Source organism: Giraffa tippelskirchi, chromosome 13 (assembly GCF_054371585.1).
Source record: "Giraffa tippelskirchi isolate mGirTip1 chromosome 13, T2T-mGirTip1v1.2.pri, whole genome shotgun sequence".
Taxonomy (NCBI): Eukaryota; Metazoa; Chordata; class Mammalia; order Artiodactyla; family Giraffidae; genus Giraffa; species Giraffa tippelskirchi.
In genome coordinates, this window is record NC_137287.1 from 17,181,174 (window position 1) to 17,201,034 (window position 19,861).

Sequence of the window (19,861 nt, forward strand, 5' to 3'; positions counted from 1 at the left end):
CAGCTCACGGTCCCAGATCATGGTTCTCAGCCCACAGTGAAACCAAGTGATATTGGTGAAATGGCTGAGTGAACCCTCATAAAGTGGTAGATATTTTTTAATGGCTTAACTACCTGCTAGGAGGGCTTCCCTGGTGATTAAGTGGTAAAGAATCTGCCTGCCAATGCAGGAGATGTGAATTCAATCCCTGGGTTGGGAAGATCCCCTGGAGAAGGAAATGGCAACCCACTCCAGTATTCTTGCCTGGGAAATCCTATGGACAGAGACTGGTGGGCTACGGTCCATGGGAGAGCAAAAAAGTCAGACACAAAGACTATACAACAACAAAACCTGCCAGACACCAAGTCGGTCCAATTCAATCTGAGGTCTCTGGTGGTCCTGCCTCATCCCAGCCCTCCAGGGCTACCCTGAATAGCATCCCCAGGGCTGGCGAGGCCCAGCCACTTACCAGGTGAGGGTGAGTGTGTCGGGGTGCTCGGCCCATGTCTCCAGGATGCAGGTGATAGTCTCGATGTAATCGGTATAGCAGACGAGGTTGGAGCAGCCCCAGGCTGGAGAGTCAGGGGAGACAGAGGCCTTGGTGGGGGGGTTGGGTGGGGGCTGCAGGGCTCCCCACCCCCTAACCCCTTTGAGGGGTGGATGGTGAGGGGAAGCAGGGGTCCCTGGGACATGATGAATATGATGATTCAAGGGCCACTGAGGTGAAGGACTGGGGCAAGGGGGGTTCTTGCCACCTGAGAATTCTGTTTCTGAGCCCCCCAAAATTTTGAGGCTGGCTGTGAGGATGAGATTCCTAAATTAAGCAGGTCCCCACTGTGGGCTCTCCCCACAAGCCCCGTGTCCAGACACCAGCTCATCATCCCTTCTGGCCAGGCTTCCTCTCAAGGTGGCGCATCCTGAATGCCCCAGATGCCAGGTGAATCTGCACGTCCCGGGAGAGGGATTCATGCAGCCAATGAGAGACAAGGAGGAGCTTTCTATTCCCCTGCAGTTGGTCTCAGACAAGACAAAGACCTCAGTGACCGGAAGTGCTCTGAGGGAGCAAGAAGGCTTCAGAAACCTGAGACGCCCTTGAATATATTTGCCAAAATGCATGTATTCTACTACCCAAAGTACCACCAAGTGGCACAGGCAATTCTGGCCCTCTCAGGCAATTTTGTTGGAAGATTTCATACTCTTGCAGCTCCAATGTCAATTGCTTCATTTGGTTCTCAAATTATAGGTCCAACCACAATTTAAATTTTGGTAAATGTTTGACAAAATCCACTGAAGTTTTAGTTCGGTTTTGTTTTGTAAGATCAAGCGCCAACACTGCTATTCCCCCACCCCCACATCCCTACTATTTACCAGAAATCTGTTCCGCTTTTAACTGGATTCATTCTTAGTGGCTTTTTCCTATTTTTCCTGGACTAATGAAGATCCAGAGGGTGGGAGTACTTTCCTCCCAGGGTTCTGTCTAGCTCAGAAGCTGGATTTGGAGCCAAGAACATTGTTGCTGGAAAGAGCTTTTATTTCTAATCCCACCACTATTTTATGTATGGTCTTCCCTGGTGGCTCAGCTGGTAAAGAATCTGCCTGCAATGAGGGAGACCTGGGTTCGATCCCTGGGTTGGGAAGATCCCCTGGAGAAGGGAAAGGCTACCCACTCCAGTATTCTGGCCTGGAGAATTCCAGGGACTGTATAGTACATGGGGTGGCAAAGAGTCGGACACAACTGAGTGACTTTCACTTTCCTTTCCACCATTTTACAGATGAGAATACTGAGGCTCTGAGACTGGGCTATGCCTCTTGTCTCTCTCTTTGGTCTGGGCTGATGAAACCCAGGAAAGGCAGAAGCTAATCTCTGCTGGTTCTTTACAACCGCACACATGGCAGACATTGCTAATCAATCATGGCACTCTCTCCAGAGGGTGTGGCCTCAGAATCCTCCGCACAGTTGAGAAGGCTTCCAGCAGCCATTAGCAAGGGATCTGAGATGTGGAAACCAATCTTATTCTAGGAGGAGGCTTCCTTTGGGGAGGAACACAGGGCCCGTTGGTGGGCACAGAAGGGCTAGTTCAGATAATTTGTGGAGAAAAGAGGACAGATTTGAGCAGGACCCAAATCCATGTGGCTGTGTCCTCTCTGGGTTCGTATCCTGGTTATTCTCTCTCAGGGCTCCAGGGCTTGGAGAGGAGCTGCCGTTCCTCGGTAAGCTCGAGGCCACCAAGGGACAGCTACTGTTGTTCAGCCGCTAAATCATGTCCAACTCTTTCGTGATCCCATGGACTGATAGCCGCCAGGTTCCTCTGTCCATGGGATTTCCCAGGCAAGAATACTGGAGTGGGTTGCCATTTCCTCCTCCAGGGGATCTTCCCAACCCAGAGACCGAACCCGTGTCTCCTGCACTGGCAGGAGGGTTCTTTACCACTGAACCACCTGGGAAGCCCTTACCAAGGGACAGTGAGTAAAGTTGCTCAGTTGTGTCCGACTCTTTGCGACCCCATGGCCTGTAGCCTACCACACTCCTCCGTCCATGGGATTTTCCAGGCAAGGGTACTGGAGTGGGGTGCCACTTCCTTCTCCAGACCAAGGGTTTGTCTCAAACTTGGAATGAAACACTGAGGAGAGGACAGCAGTCCCAGAAACCAGCATGGAGGTGGCATCAGCGACCAGAAGGAGTAAAAACCCAATCATCTGGTCAGTACCCTGAGCCCTGGGCAGAGAGCCACAGGGTCACCCTCTCTCTACCACCACCCCCACCCCACAGGGTTATCACAGCATGTGGGAGGCAGTGGGAACCACGGAAAGTGGACACGTGACGTGGACACGTGACTGACGACAGCTCCGAGTCCCTGTTAGTAATCTGGGGACACTGGCTCCTTGAGGGAGGGTGTGTGTGTGGAGGTATTTAGGTGCTATCATGCTGGGGCAGCCCACACTGCCGGCACGAGGCACTCACCCAGTAAAAGCAGTTAAGACCATGGGAATCAGGCAGATTTGGGAACTGATCCCAGCTCCGCAACTGCCTGGCTGTGTGACCATGGGCCCGCCCTTCACCCTCTCTGAACCTTAGCTTCCTTAACTGAGAGCTGGGCGTCAGGGCCGCACGAACTTCACAGGCTGCTTGGCAGCACCCGGGACACAGCAGGGGCTTGGAATTTATGCCCGGGGGGTGGGGAGCAGCAGCGGGTGGCCTAAAGGCCCTTTAGAGCCAGAACGGGCTGCTGACCACTCAGAAAGGAAAAACAAAGGAGCCTGACATCTGTTTCCTGATGGACCTATTTGAAGCTCTGGGTCTTTTGGTAAAAACCGGAGAGAAATGCCCATGTGTCAGCAGAGCTGTGGCAGAGGGCCCCCCCCTCCTGCCCCCAGTCCAGCCCCTATTTGAGCCTGTGTGCTGTGTCCTGCCTCCTCCGGGCAGGCTTCCTGGATCTCTCAGCCCCAACTCCACCCCCAAGTCTAACTCCTGGCCTCTCCCAGCTCAGGGCTTAACATCTCTGGGGAATATCAGTGCCAGCAGTGGACCCAGGGATTGTTGAAAACCATCTCCTAGGAAATGAGGAGAAACTGAGGTTAGACCACAGGCAGGACTTCCTCCCTCCAAGAACTGGGAGCTGGCCAAAGCAGAGAGCCATGGAGATGAAGGATGAAGTCTCTCATCCTCCCTCCGACCCAGCCTCCCCAGCCAGTGAGACCTGGAGACCCAGGACGGTGGGCTGGACCACGTGGGACTCGCGTGAACCCCTCCTAGATGGTAGAGCTTTCTGGTTAGATGGGTTCTGGTTAATGCAGAGAGGGCTACTGCACCCGTATCAGCTGTAAGTGGACAGATGCTACGGGCTCCAACCCTCTAGCCCTGCCCTGCAGCCCACAAGGCCAGCGCGGCCGCTCCCCACCTGCAGACCTCAGGGCATCTACTTACCTCCCTGGAGCATTAGCAGGAGCAAAGTCGCAGCCCAGGCACACAGCATGCTGCCTCCCGGAGCCTGGAAGAGACACATAGCGAGAGGGTAAGCCTGGGGTCCAGAGACCAAGGGGCCCTGAACTGCCCCACTCTGGTCTGCATCCCTCCTTTGGAAGACTTGCTTCTCGGTTGCTTGGATTTGTTTCTGAAAAAAAAAAAAAAGTGTTTGAGGAGCCTGTAGCTGCTCCCAAGGGTTCCTGTCCCTTAGACGTGGTGAATTCGCACCCCCAGGGTCCCTCCCCACTTCTCCCCCGCCTTTTTCCTGGGCACCCAGCACAGTCACAAGTGAGAGGGGAAGGAGCTCGCTATTCAGAGATTCCGATAAATCTGTTGCTGTAGCATGATGTGTGTGTGTTTATCCATCGATAAGAAAGGGGAAAGTGGCTTGGAAAGTTGTGTTTGATAAGCAGTGATATTTCCTTCCCATGAAATCCCCATATTGATGTTAGCCCAATTAATCGGCTTCTTGCTGTCGTTGTTCAGTCGTGTCTGACTCTTTGCGACCCCATGGACTGCAGCACGCCAGGTTTCCCTGAATTGGCTTCTCATTGAATAACAAATCCAAGATTAGACCACAAAGGAGATCACTACTAAGGTAAGCTTAGCCCGATAACTCAACCACAGCTCCTGCCTGGGTGAGCCCTCCAGGAAGCACCAGGGAACCCAGGCTGAACACATGAAGGCACCCTGGACTCCCTCATCTGTGTGAGACGGAGAAGAGACCTCTTTGGAGACCCGAGTCAGCCTGTCTAGGAGAAGCAGACTTTGGTATCCTGGGCAGAGGAATAACTCACCAAGCTGGCACTTTGCCAGCTGCACCCTCAGTTCTGTGTCTGCATGGGAAGGCACCAGCCAGAGACCAGTGGGTCCAGGAACCCTATCCAGACTGACCCCACAGACAGGGGTGTAGCTGGAATTGAAGCCCACAGGACTGACCCACACAGGGACCAAGACATATGTGTGGCTTCTTCCGGATACCATCCTGAGCCCGGGTTCCCTATATGCTGCTTTGGCCCCCAGGAGAGCTTCCTTTGAACTCCCTAACAAGTCACCAGATAGGCAGTGGTGCAGGGCACAAAGAGGTTCAGCTGTGTGACTCTGGGATGGACACTTCCCCTCTCTGAGCCTTGTAAGTAAAGATGGTAAAGCCTGCTTCCAGGATGCCTACAAGAATTCAAAGACTCCATTTATAGAATTGCTGGGTCCCTGGCAGAGCCCCTGACATGTAAACGCTCAAGAAATAGTGATGGATATAGGCTTTTAGAGCACTGGATACAGACGGACTCCCTGAGTGACCCAGCCAAGAGATTCTTAAATGTCTCATTTTCAAAAAGTTGGCCTTATTTGTAGATCATGTGTACTACTGTTTATTTTCTATAAACGAACTCTTAAAAATTTAATTCCAACCTCAACCTAAGCAATAATGTTCATAGTTAAGCATTTTTTCCACAATACACTTTTTTGGGGGCCTCCTTACATGGCTTGCAGGATCTTATTTCCCTGACCAGGGAATGAACCAGGGCTCATAGCAGGGCAGGGAAAGCATCAAGTCCTAACCACTGGACCACCAGGGATTCTCTCCCCAACACACTTTAAAATGAATAACATCACTGTTAAAATAAAATAATGTTGGCACAGATAGTATGTAAATCTGCTTTAAGGAGCTCTGCTCATGCCTGGCTCCATGCCCTGGAGGAGTCTGATCATCACGCGTTAGGGATCTGGCTTCCCGTTAGAGAAGATGGAGTGTGTGTCTGTGGTGTGTCCACATCTCTGACTCCAGACTCAGCACAGGGCCTGGCATGGCTCTGTCCACATAGCTCCCAGCGGCTCCATCTGGGGCCACAGGAAAAAGCACAAGATCCTTTGCCAGTTTCAAGATTCCTCATTCCTCAGCTTTGCACCAATGACAAACAAGCCCCTGGGGAAGGAGAGGATGTTTCTGCTGCTTCTGTCTTCTGGGTATCTCTTCCCCTTTTACAAACAGCCCCTCAACTGAAGCTGACTTGAACCAGGGTGTGCACCTAATCCAGCCCTGACCAGGAAAGCACTCCACTCACCTGGTCAAGTGAAAGGATCAGACACAGAAACCAACCCAGGCAAGGCCAATGAGAGCGATCTTGGAATTTCTTCTAGAACTCTATTAAGAGATAATCTTTTGGGTGCCTGCTAGAAGCTGGTAGCTATCTTTGTCATCTCTTGGTGGTGGTAGTTTAGTTGCTAAGTCATGTCCGACTCTTGCGACCCCATGGGCTGTAGCCTGCCAGGCTCCTCTGTCCATGGAATTCCCCAGGCAAGAATACTGGAGTGGGTTGCCATTTCCTTCTTCATTGTCATCTCTTAGAGAAATGTCAATCCTGAGAAATATAGATCCAGAGTCCCCATGGCAGCACTTGAGGGCCTGGATCCAGCTGTAACTGATGTCCACACCTGGATTTAACATACACCAAAACCCCCCATCTATTTGGTAGAATTATTTTTCTGTGGCTTGCCATCTAAGATACCTGAAACAGTGGAACAGAACAAAGAGCCCCAAATTTGTGGCCAGAGCATCTTGGAGCAAATAAAAGCTCTTCTCTGGCTTTTCTAACCCTCTGACCTCAGTTGTCATCTCTAGACTGGGGACAGGAATGCACACGGCACCTGGCAGTTAAGAAGAGTCAGTGGGAAAGCAGATGTGGCAGTGCTCTGTGAATCGTAAAGTGCTGTCCAAGGAGGCTGGATTCTTGCTCTTACTGGCCAGTTGCTCTGAATTACTCACCAGTCCCCAGCACCCCAGGCCCCCTCGTGCCTCCCTGCCTTTGCATGAGACAAGTTCCTGTGCTGAGTCTGCTTTTTAGACACCTTTCCCCCACCCCCACTCAGTCTTTATGGCCCACCTGCTCTATCCCTGCGTCCATGAAGCTATGCTGGAATGTTCTAGAACTCCTGCCACTTACTGCCTTCAAGGTTCTCACCAATGCTGTGAGCTACTTGCTGTTTCTCTTTACCTGGCCTCACAGTGTTTGCTCCAATAAACATCTCAAAACGGAAAATCAGACCATCAATAGGTACGTGCACGCGTGTTCATTCACTTCAGTCGTGTCCGACTCTTTGTGATCCTATGGACTATAGCCTGCCAGGCTCCTCTGTCAGTGGGATTCTCCAGGCAAGCATACTAGAGTGGGTTGTCGTGCCCTCCTCCGGGAGATCTTCCCAACCCAGGGATAGAACCCATGTCTTCTGCATTGCAGGTGGATTCTTTACCACTGAGCCACCAGGGAAGCCCTCCTACAACAGGTGATTAGTATGAAATGGAGAGGCAGTATGCACCACAGTGGTTAAAACACAGACTTGGGGCCAGCCTGCCTCAGTTAAAATCTCAGCACTGCCATTTATATACTGTGTGACCTCAGGAAGTTTACTTAACCTTTCTGGGCCTCTGACTCCTCATTTGTTAAACAGAGATATTAATAACCTACCTCATAGAGTTCTTAGGAGAATTAGTCAGTGTTTTTAAAGCATTTGGAACAGTGCCTGGCATATTAGTAGGTATTCTATAAGTGTTTCTTAAACTAACCAACTCACCATGAAACAAAATGCAATGAAATGTAAAACCTGAATTCAAGGAAAACAAAAGACAGAAATTGAGTTTTAGCAAGATACTATTCCTTGCTTAAGACTGATGAGTTGGAGATCTAGTTTGCCTTTGTTTAAAAAGGGAAATTAAAGGAAATCAGAGAGAGGTGTTGAAGACATACTAGCATCAAACTGAGATTCTCGCCCCCCACCCCCGCCTCCTCGCCAACATCAGAGGAGCCAAAGAAATTTGAAAAGGGTCTCACTCTCTCACTAGGGGGTCCAGGGATATTTAAAACCATCTAAAACAAGCCGCTCAAGTTCTGGGAAACATCAGCCTTGAACAATGAAGTCTTCTTCTCTGATTTCCACGGCACTGAGTACGAATGCCTCCTAGTCCCATGGCCCTTCCTGCCCTGAATCCATCCCTTTATGGGGCTTCCTGCTCAGCTGACTCCTGAGGGGAACAGCTACTTACTCCCCAGGTGCACCCAGACCAGCAGGTGTGCTTCCTGAGTGAAGGACAGAGGGTACCCTGCAGCCTCCCACAGAGGAGTGAAGAGCTCCTGGCCTAGATCTGCCAGGTGCCAGCTGTGTGACACTGGGCAAGTTCCTGGCCTCTCTGGTTCTGTTTGCTCATCTTTGTTGCAGGCACCAAATGCATGAGTACATATGAAGCCCTCCAGCACAGTCCTGGATGGGATGGAGCCCTAAAGAAGTGCTTATCCACAAGGCTCCATTGCCTGGAAATGATTTCTGAGGGTGTGGTCATTCAGACTAAAAGTTGGCCATATTTCAAGAGAGTCTGGGGATGTGGAGCAGACTCGGGGGAGGAAGTCAGATGGAAGCAGGTGCTATGGAGAATACAAAGTGCTTAACTTCACAGTCAACAGGGAAATGCAAATGAAAACCACAATAACATGCCATTTAAATTTTATCAGATTAGTAAAAACTGAAAGTCTGACATGCTGCTGAGGACGTGGTGTAATGGGAACTCTCATTTATGGCTAGTGGAAACGTAAATTAATACAACTGGTCTGGAAAACAGTTTGGCGTGGTCTAACAAACTTGAACAAGTATTTGCCCTAAGATCCAGCCATTTCACTGTGAAGTATACTACTGATGAAACACTGGCAAGTGTGTACAAGAAGCCGAGGCAGAAATGTTTGTAACAACATTGACAAAATATTGAAAAACTGGAAACAACCTAAATCTGCGTCAACAAGAGAATGGAAAGATAAACTATGGTGTAATCACCCAATGTGAAAATGAATCATAGCTTCACACAACAAAGCAAATGACTCTTACAGAAAAACAAAAACAAAAAACCAACCAACCAAAAAAAAAAAAGCAAACGACTCTTTCTGAAGAAATAGAAAAGTAAGTTAGAAAAGAACACAGGCATAATAACACTATCTATGTCACACTTTTGAGACACTTCAGTCATGTCCGACTCTTTTTGACTCCACGGACTGTAGCCCTCCAGGCTCCTCTGTCCATGGGACTGTCCAGGCAAGAATACTGGGGTGGGCTGCCACGCCCTCCTCCAGGGGATCTTCCCAACCCAGGGATCAAACCCCAGTCTCCTGCGGCTCCTGCATTGCAGCTGGGTTCTTTACTGCTGAGCCACCGGGAAAGCCCATGTGTCACACAACACCATGTAAAGCAGCTCTATATATTGTTTGGGTGAATATCCATGTGTCCTGAATATATAGAAAAAACCCAAGGGGATGAGAAACATCAAACTTTGAAGAGTGTAAACTAGGAGGGGATGTGATGAGGTGGGGATCTTCAGGGGTCTCAACAGTTTGGTAAAACTGAGTGAATGGTGTTGATTATATTTTCCTTTATACCTTTTTGTATGTCCAAACTATTTCATAACATTTTAAATGTAAGTGAATTATAAAATAAAATGTGAAAGGACACTTTAGCTTCTGGCTAGGATGAAGTAGTTGGTAACAGATTAACCCTTTTACTAAGAACAACTGCCAAGCAGGAGGGAAAAAAAACCAAAAACTATTAGAAAGCATGAGAAAGCAACCAAGTGAGATAGTACTTGAGAGGCCAAGGTGCCAGAGAGAAGGAGAATTCTCTGCACGCAATGCCCCCTTAAATAATTTGCCAAATCATTGCATTCCAAGAAACCTAGCAGAAAGCATCTGGTAACAGGCTAAAAAAACTAAGAAGAGATTTTGTCAGTTTCACAATGCTAAGGAGAGAAAGTTTAAGAAAAATGGGCCTTGATAAATACCCAGTTATTCAGAAAAGAAAAAAAAAAAAGATGACTTGGGAATCAGAAAAAAATCAGAAATAGTTCAGCCTTCACTGCATCAAGATGATCTGCCTATATGCTATATGTCAGCTAGGAAAAAAAAAATCAAAACCTATCCGGAAAAACTTAGCTTCACCTAAAGCCTCCATACTTTTCATACACAATGTCCAGCATTTAATTAAATTGACAGGACAAACCAGAGAACAGTTCCAATGACCTAAATGACCAAATGACCAAATGACCAAAAGCCAAGAGGAAGAAACAAAACCGGAAACAGACACATAAGTGATTATTAGACAGAATTTAACATAACTATGATTGGGCTTCCCTGGTGGCTCAGTGGTAGAGAATCTGCCTGCCAATGTAGGAGACGCGGGTTTGATCCCCAGGTAGGGAAGATCCCTTGGAGAAGGAAATGGTACCCACTCCAGTACTCTTGCCTGGGAAACCCCAAGAACAAAGGAGGCTGGCAGGCAACAGTCCGTGGGGTCGAAAAACAGCTGGACATGACTTAGCGACTAAACAACAACAACAACAATGGTCAATGTGTTCAATAATTCCACCAGAAATATGGAATCCATTTAACAGCAGAAACTCTAGAGCTGAAAGACACAGTAATTGAGATTTATAAGAACTTAACAGATGGATTTAACAACAGATTAAAAAATCAGAAGAGGGGGTTGGTGAACTGAAAGATTGGTAGAAGATAATCAGATTGAAGCATGCAGAGAAAAAATGTTTAAAATACAGTAGAGATCAAAAGAGACATATGAGACATTGTGAAAAGGTCTAACATAAATGTATTTGGAGTCAAGAAAAAGAGGAGAGAGAATAATTCAGAAGCAATGATAGAGAAACTGGTTAAGAATTTTTCAAAGCTAACAAGAAACTTTAAGCTACAGATTCAAGGAGTTCTATAACCACCCCTCCCCCCAAACAAATACAAAGAAAACCACATCTAGGCACATCATAGAAAAACGATTTTAAAAATTTAAGACAATGATATATTTAAAATCCAACTTAGAATGCTATATCCAGCAAAAAATACCCTTCAGAAAAAGAAGGCAAGCTCAATATGATAAAGGAATCTACTAAAATCCCATCATACTTAATGAAAAACTGAAAGCTTTCCCTCTAAGATCAGAAACAAGACAAGGATGTCCACTCTCAGGACTTTTATTAAACAAGGATGTCCTGGGCTTCCCTGGTAGCTCAGTGGTAAAGAATCTGCCTGCCAGGACAGGAGACATGGGTGTGATCCCTGATTTGGGAAGATCCCACCTGCTGTGGAGCAATTAAGCCCATGCACCACACCTACTGAGCTTGTGTTCTAGAGTCTAGGAGCCACAACTACTGAGCCCACGTCCCACGAGTACTGAAGCCCTCATGTCCTACAGCCCGTGCTATGCTGCAAGAGAAGAAGCTCACACACCACACGAGAGAAGAGTACACACTCGCTGCACCTAGAGAGAAGCCCATGCAGCAACAAGGACCCAGCACAGCCAAAAATAAATAGATAAATTTAAAAAACAAAAACCAAAGATATCCACTCTCGCTGTACTGAACTCTTTGGTTCTAGCCAAGGCAATTAGGCAAGAAAAAGAAACAAAAGGCATCCATATTTGAAAGAAAGAAGTATTTTTTTTTAATGGCTGAGTAATATTCCATTGTGTATATGTACCACAGCTTCCTTATCCATTCGTCTGCTGATGGACATCTAGGTTGCTTCCATGTCCTGGCTATTGTAAACAGTGCTGCGATACATTTGAATTGGTTCTACTGAGATGGATGAAACTGGAGCCCATTATACAGAGTGAAGTAAGCCAGAAAGAAAAACAACAATACAGTATACTAATGCATATATACGGAATTTGAAAGATGGTAACGATAACCCTATATGCGAGACAGAATAAGAGACACAGATGCATAGAACAATTTTATGGACTCTGAGGGAGAAGGTGAGGGTGGGACGTTCTGGGACAATAGCACTGAAACATGTATATTATCATAGGTGAAACAGAACACCATTCCATGTTCGATGCATGAGACAAGGGCTCAGGGCCGGGGCAATGGGATGACCCAGAGGGATGGGATGGGGAGGGAGGTGGGTGGAGGGTCCAGGAAGGGGAACACATGTAAACCCATGGCTGATTCATGTCAATGTATGGCAAAAACTATTACAATATTGTAAAGTAATTAGCCCCCAACTAAAATAAATAAATTTATAAAAAATAAATAAATAAAAAAAATAAAAATAAAAAATATAAAAATAAAAAAAAAGAGAAAGAAGTAAAGCATTTCTGTTTGCAGATGGTATTATCTTGTACATACAGCATCTTAAAGAATCCACACCAAGAAAATAAAATGAAACAAGGTAAACAACCAAACAAAAAGGATTCTTGCTAAATTTACTAGGACTACAGAGCAGTCTTTAAAATATATGATGTTCATCAACCGGATAGCCACATGAAAGAGAATGAAATTGGACTCCTATCTCACACCACATATGAAAATCAACTCAAAATGGATCAAAGACCTAGTATGAAGTGGTAGAATTAAATCTTAAGATAAAATATAGGAGTAAATCTTCAGAACCTTGAATTCATCGATACTTTCTTAGACTTGCCACCGAAAGCACAAGCAACTAAAGGCAAATATATTGAAGGATTTCGAATTTTAAAACTGTTGTGCTTCAAAATACACTATCAAGGAAGTGAAAAGATAGAGACTTCCCTGGTGGTCCAGTGGTTAAGAATCTGCCTTGCAATGCAGAGGATGCGGGTTCAATCACTGTTCAGGGAACCAAGATCCCACATGCTAAGGGGCAACTAAGCCCGCACACCACAACTAGAGAGTCCGTGCGCCCCAGCGGAAGAGCCCACGGGACACAGGAAGATCCCGCGTGCGGCAGCTAAGATCCAACACAGCTAAATAAATAAATAGTGAAAGGAAAATATGTGAAAGTGAAGTCACTGACTTCACTGACTCTTTACAACCCCATGGACTGTAGTCCTCCAGGCTCCAACGTCCATGGGATTTCCCAGGCAAGAATACTGGAGTGGGTTGCCATTTCCTCCTCCAGGGGGATCTTCCCCATACAGGGATGGAACCCAGGTCTCCCACATTGCAGGCAGACTCTTTACTATCTGAGCCACCAGGGAATCCCTAGTGAGTGAAAGTCGGTCAAATCTGTCCGACTCTTTGCGACCCCACAGACTGTACAGTCCGTGGAATTCTTCAGGCCAGAGTACTGGAGTGGGTAGCTGTTCCCTTCTCCAGGGGATCTTCCCAACCCAGGGATCGAACCCAGGTCTTCCGCATCGAATCCGTCTTTTGCAGGCGGATTCTTTACCAGCTGAGCCACTAGGCAGTATGGGAAAAATACCATATATTTGTTAGTGTTCATAATATATAAGGAACTCTGAAGGTCTAAAAGCCAACCCAGTTTTAAACTGTGTGAAAGATTTGAATAGATGTTTCTCCAAGGAGATATGCTAATGACCATTAAACACATGAAAAAATGCTCATCATTATTAGTCATTTGGGAAATGCAAATAAGGACCACAGTGCGGTACCACTTCACACCCACTAGATGGCTATTTTTAAAAATGGAAAATAAAAAACGTGGGTGAAGATGTAAGGGTGGAACGCTCACACATTGCTAATGGGAATGTACAATGGTGCAACCACTATGCAAAACCGTTTGACAGTTTCTCCAATAGTTAATATAGTGTCACCACATGACCAAGCAAATTTGACTCCTAGGCATATAGGGAAGAAGGCAATGGTACCCCACTCCAGTACTCTTGCCTGGAAAATCCCATGGACAGAGGAGCCTGGTAGGCTGCAGTCCATGGGGTCGCTAAGAGCCGGACACCACTGAGCGACTTCACTTTCACTTTCATATAGGGAAAAGAACTTAAAACATATATTCACAAGAAAGCCCTTCTACACAAGTGTTCATAGCAGCATTATTTATAATAGCCCTAAACTGAAAGCAACTCTAATGTTCATCAGTTGATGAATGGACAAACAAAATATAGACTGCACAGACAATGGAATATTATTCTGCCATAAAAATGAATCAAGTACTGATACATGTTAAAGCATGGGTGAACATTTGAAATTTAAAGTAAAGAATTCAGACACAAGAAGCCACATATTGTATGATTCTACTTATATGAAATGTCCAGTGTAGGCAAATCCATAGATAGGTAGTATATTCGTGGTTGTCAGGGGGCTAGAACTTTGGAGGAAGGAGGAATAGTGAGTGACTGTTACTGGGCATAGCACTTTTCTGGAGAAATAAAAATGTTCTGCAGTTAGATAGTGGTGATGATCAAATGACTTTATAAATATACTAAAAACTACTTAATTGTGCACTTCAAAAGAGTGCATTTTATGGTATGTGAATCAGATCTTAATTACAAATATTTTTAGATAAAGGTAAAATAAAGCTTTACTTTTCATAAAAAAAAAAAGCTGAGAGAATTTTTCACCTGTAGACCAGCATCAAATGACATACTAAGGTGAATTTTGGGGGCAAAATAAAAATAATCTCAAATGGGGAGTAATTTACTGTAGGAAGGAATGAAGAGCAATAGAACATTAAAAATATAAATGAATATTACTTAATGAAAATAATAATGTTAATGTCTTATGAAGTTTAAACTATATGCAGAATGAGAACATTGAGTTGGCCAAAAAGATCATTCAGATGTTATGGAAAAACTCGAACAACCTTTTTGGCTAACTCAATACATTACCATGATTACTAAATATAAGAAGAGGTGAACAAAGATAAAGGTCACTGTATTAAAAAAAAAAGTCACTTGTATTGTCTGAAAAGTGATAAATGTACTAATATAAGGTGTCCATGGAATTCTCCAGGCAAGAATACTGGAGTGGGTTGCCATTTCCTTCTCCAGGGGATCTTTCCAATCTAGGGATCAAACCCCGGTCTCCTGCATTGCAGGTAGATTCTTGACCATCTGAGCCCCCAGGGAAACCCTTAGTATAAGGTCAGCTTCAAAAAATTCAAGTATGCATGCTATAATCTCTAAGAAAAACATTGACAGAGTTACAAAAGAAAGTACAACAAACTAATAGTTAAGAAACACAGAACAATAATTTTAAAAACTTTATTCATTTAGAAAATGGGGCGAAGAAGAAGAAAAAGGAACAAAGAATAGATAAGACAAAAGGAAAACAAGTAGTAAGAAGGTACACTTAATCCCAAACACATCTGTATTTTTAATAAAATGTAAATAAAGTAATCACAAATTAAAGACCTAACCTTGAAACCAATACTTTAGATTAAAATAAAGTAAAAATTATAGTTTAATCTCTCTCAAAAATATACATACAAAAATTGCAAACAAAATATTAAATCAGATCTGATGATATGAATATATACAAATGTATTATACATCATTATTACATGAGGTTTATTTCAAGACTACAAAGGCTGTTTGACATTTGAAAATCAGTAATCTGTTTTACCACATTAACAGAATAAAGAAATTCTATAGGACAATTTAATAATTTTAATGTGACATTTAATAATTTGAAACACTGATTCATGATTTTAAAAACACTCTCAGGAAACTGGGAATAGAAAGAATTTTTTGATCTGATAAGGAGCACGCGTGCACGCGTGCACACACACACACACACACACACACACAGAATAGACACAGCTAACATCCCGAAAGGTCAAATACTGAACACTTTATCCTCCAGGGCAGGGAAAAGACAAGGATGTCTTGTACTGAAGGTCCTGTTCAATGCAATAAGGCCAGAAAAATAAATAAATTTATAAATATTAGAACATTATAAGGATTGGAGTGGTAAAAGACTGTCTTAAAAGTCCAGATCCTTAGTAAATAAACTATTGGATAATAACTGTGTAAGCAAGGGCAATGAATTTGAGACCAATATAAAAAATATATTGGATTTCTAAAGATCAACAAAGTTGACAAACCTTTGGCTAGACTAAGAAAAAGGGAAGATTCAAATAACTAAAATCAGGAAGAAAGATGAGACATTACAACAGATGCCACAGAAGCAAAATGGATGATAAGATACAACTATGAATAACCCTATACCTACAAACTTGATAATGTAGAAGAAATGGATAATTCCTAGAAACATACAACCTACCAAGACTGACTTATGAAGAAATAAAAAGTCTGAACAGACCTCTATGTAGGTTGCAAAAGCAACAAAAGCAGAGAGAGAGAAGTGGGGCTACATCATAACAAAAAGCTTCTGTATTCCAAAGAAAACCATCAATGAAGTGAAAAGGCAACTTACTGAATGGGAGAAAATATTTGAAAATCATATATCTGATAAGAGAATAATATGCAAAATAAAGACCTCATACAATCTGATTTTAAAATAAGCAGAAGATCTGAATAGATATTTTCAAGCAGAACATACAGATGGACAATAGGTACATAAAAAATGTTCAACATCATTCATTACCAGGGAAATGCAAATCAAAATCACAATGAGATTTCACCTGACACCTGCTAAAAACTGGCTATTATCAAAAATACTTTAACAAATGTTGCTGAGGATATGAAGAAAAGGGCGCACTTGTGCACTGCTGGTGAGAATGTATTAGGTCCAGCCACTATGGAAAACAGTTGGAGGTTCCTAAAAAAATTAAAAATAGAACTACCACATGATTCAGCAATTCTACTTCTGGTTATATGCCCAAAGGAAATGAAATCACTATCTCAAAAAGATACACTGCACCCTTATGTTCATTACAGTTTTATTGACAATAAACAAGATTAGAAACAACTCGTGTCCTTCAACAGGTGAATGGATGAAGAAGATGTGATATGCACATACAATGGAATATTATTCAACCATGAAAAATAATGAAATCTTGCCATTTGTGGCAACATGGATGAACCTCGAGGGTATTATGCTGAGTGAAATATGGAGTGAAATATGAAAGTTGGAGAACGGTAAATACAGTATGATCTCTCATATGTAGAATCTAAAAATAATAAGTTTACAGATACAGAGAGAACTGGTTGATGTTTGCCAGAAGAAAGGTGTGGGGGTGGGAAGAATTGGTGAATAGAGTTGAAAGGTAAAAAGAAAAAAATATATGGTGCATTATTGAGCAAAAGCCACAATAAAAAAGAAGCAAAAAATTTTTTTTAACATATGTACTTGCAATGTATAAGTCCAAAGCATCTTGTTCAGTGTGGTTAAATTTCATGAACGGACTACTACATAAATTATATTGTTACACCAACATTGAGTATTGCATTTTATTCTAGCTTTACCTATGTCTTTTTGTTCAAAACGTATGTCAAAAATACTAAACACATGCTTTCAGCAATTTTATAAAGACTGAGTAATGCTGCAGAAATTAAAATATGCTGACACTTTAATACAATTCATTTTCTCTAATAACAATGACACATCTTTTAAAAATAGTTATCTTTAGGGACTTCCCTGGTGGTTCAGTGGCTAAGACTCCAAGCTCCCCATGCAGGGGGCCTAGGTTTGATCCCTGGTCAGGGAACTAGATCCCACATGCTGCAACTAAGAGTTCACATGCTGTAACTCAAGATCCTGCCTGCTCCAACTAAGACCAAGTATAGCCAAATACATAAAGAAATATTTTATTGAAAAATACTTAACTTTATATCACCATCACTGAAACTAGAGAGAATTTAAAATTATGAAATAAACTATCAATTATATAGAGGATATAAATTTGAGATAGCAATACATGATTCTGATAAATTTATCTTTAAAAAATTGCATGTGGACTTCCCTGGCAGTCCAGTGGTTAAGACTTTGGGCTTCCACTGCAAGGAACACAGATTCAGTCCCTGACTGGGAAACTAAGATATCTCATGCACAGTGTGGCCCAAAAGAAGTTACATTAAGTAATTTTGCAGAAATTAACTGATATGTGATTAAGTATCAACATTCAAAGGCTAATTTTGACCTCTATTTTGAGCGAACTGTTTCATCTTAAGTAGTTATAAGTCACACTGCAAAAAAAATTTGCTATTTTTTTATTAAAAAACTTTTAAGTATGGAGAAATAGTGAACGTAGTAAACAAATCATGCCTCTTGTGTCCTAGTATCTTTGCAGATTGCTTTTCAAAAGGAAAATAAGTACTTGCACAATTATCTTATGCATAAGTCTAGAATCTATAAAGACATGTACCAGGCAATGACAGATTAATATACTGAGGTGTCAGATAAATTGCCACATGTTGATGAAGATAGCTGGGTTGATGGAGAAAGCTACTTTCATTAAATTGGAATCTTTTTATTGTTCTCTAAAAAAGGGACAATAATAAGTCACACTATAATTCCATTTTTTTCTCCTATGGAAATATCTTTTGAATTTAGAAAAGTTTTCACTTATAAAAGACACAAACAAAAAGAGAAATTGAAAAAAAGAGAGAATAGAAGAGAAACTGAAATAGGAGATTGTATGTACATCTGTATATAGTTTCTTTCATATATTCATATATATGAATATATAATATATAAAATTATGTCTATAATTCTACATAACATATAGAGAGAACTCCTACAAAGCAATTATAAATAAATAACTCAGGACTCATTTTTTTTTAAATGGACAAAAAGCTTAAGCAGACACTTCATAGAAGAGGACATCCAAACAGCCCAAAGCATGTTAAAAAGTGCTTAAAATCATTACTCATCAAAGAAATGCAAATGCATATCCCAATATGATAGCACTACACATCAACCCAGGATGACTAAAATGAAAACAAAAAAAACAAAACAATTCCAAGTGCTAAAAAAGGATAGGAAGTAATCAAAACTCTTCATCTCTACTCAGTTTTCTCTAAAGAATGTGAATTAGTACAATCACTTTGGAAAACTGCTAAACAGGAGACCCAAGAAGTCCTTTTCTAGATTAGGCACCAAAGGGCAAAATACACATGTACACAAGCAGACATATATCAGGGTGCTCACAGCAGCATTATTTACAATCTTCCCAAACTGAAAAGAACCTAAGGTCTTGATTTCCCTGTTTCTTCTTTCGCTCACTGATAATTCAGGAATGGGACTCCTTCAGATCCTCAAACCGATCATAATTTCCAGTGTGACCCAGGTGGGGACTGGGGCTTGAAAATAAAAGGTGAGGGGGAAAGTAAAACAGTCTGTTTCCCATAGGGACCAAGATGACACGAGATGGGTGTAGAGGGACTCCCCAGCCATGCCAGAAACAAGAGCCAACAGGTCGCCAGAAGGGGAAGTGTCAAGACTGAGGGACTTCCCAAGAAGGAACACAGAAAACAGGGCTTCCAGCCCATCACTGGTCTCCAAGGACTTCTGCCCACCTGCCCTTCTCCTGGCCTCCTCCCCAACCTTGTTCCTCCAGCTGCGGCTCTTCCCATCCAGTCCTCACCATGTCTCTCTGTGGCTCCCCATTGCAGAGAGAAAACCCTAAATTCTTTCGCTCAGCATTCAAAACATGTCAGCATGTGTCCCCAGCATTCCCTCTGCCCCTAGTCTTCATCCCGCACTCCGGGTACTCCAGGTTTCAGACACCTGGACCTCTTCACAACACCCCCGTGCATCTGGCTTCCTTCCACGCCTTTGCACCTGCTGTTTCAGCCACCAGAACTCTCTGATCTCTCTGTCAGCTTCCTATTCAGCTTCAAAAGCCAGTTCGAATGTCATCCCCTTCAAAATTCTTTGCCCTCTCCAAGGCATATGAGTCATTCCTTCCTCTAGGGTCCATCCTTCCCCCAGAGCACACCGCTCATGGTGTTTTTAGCAACATTCTGAGCAGTTTCTAGGCAAGAACCACGTGTTTCTTGGTGACTGCCAAATGTCAATAGCTAACCAGTGTCTGACACATAGTAGGTGCTCAAAGCACTCGTTTCATGAGTGACTAAATGCAAGAAAATGCTTTCTGGGCTTCCCTGGTTGTCCAATGGTTAAGAATCTGCCTGCCAATGCAGGGGACATGGGTTCGATCCCTGGTCCGGGAAGATCCCACAACGCCACAGGGTGGCTGGGCCCGGGAGCTGCAATTACTGAGGCCATGTGCCACAGCTACT

General features: G+C 43.4%; 1 protein-coding gene across 3 annotated transcripts in view; it reads right to left on the reverse strand.

Annotated features, from left to right (window-relative positions):
* The window catches only part of IL21R (interleukin 21 receptor), a 35,672-nt gene that overhangs the window by 11,176 nt on the left and 4,635 nt on the right, over positions 1-19,861 (reverse strand). For 2 of the 3 annotated variants that reach the window (XM_081553390.1, XM_081553389.1), the window contains exons 2-3: positions 3,905-3,968; positions 449-551 (exon numbers count right to left, since the gene is read on the reverse strand). In XM_081553390.1, coding sequence (XP_081409516.1) covers positions 449-551; positions 3,905-3,953 — 152 coding nt within the window. In that variant the 5' untranslated portion in view covers positions 3,954-3,968. Of the gene's footprint in view, positions 1-448; positions 552-3,904; positions 4,092-19,861 lie in introns of all 3 variants that reach the window. The other variant, XM_081553388.1, reaches the window with a different exon arrangement.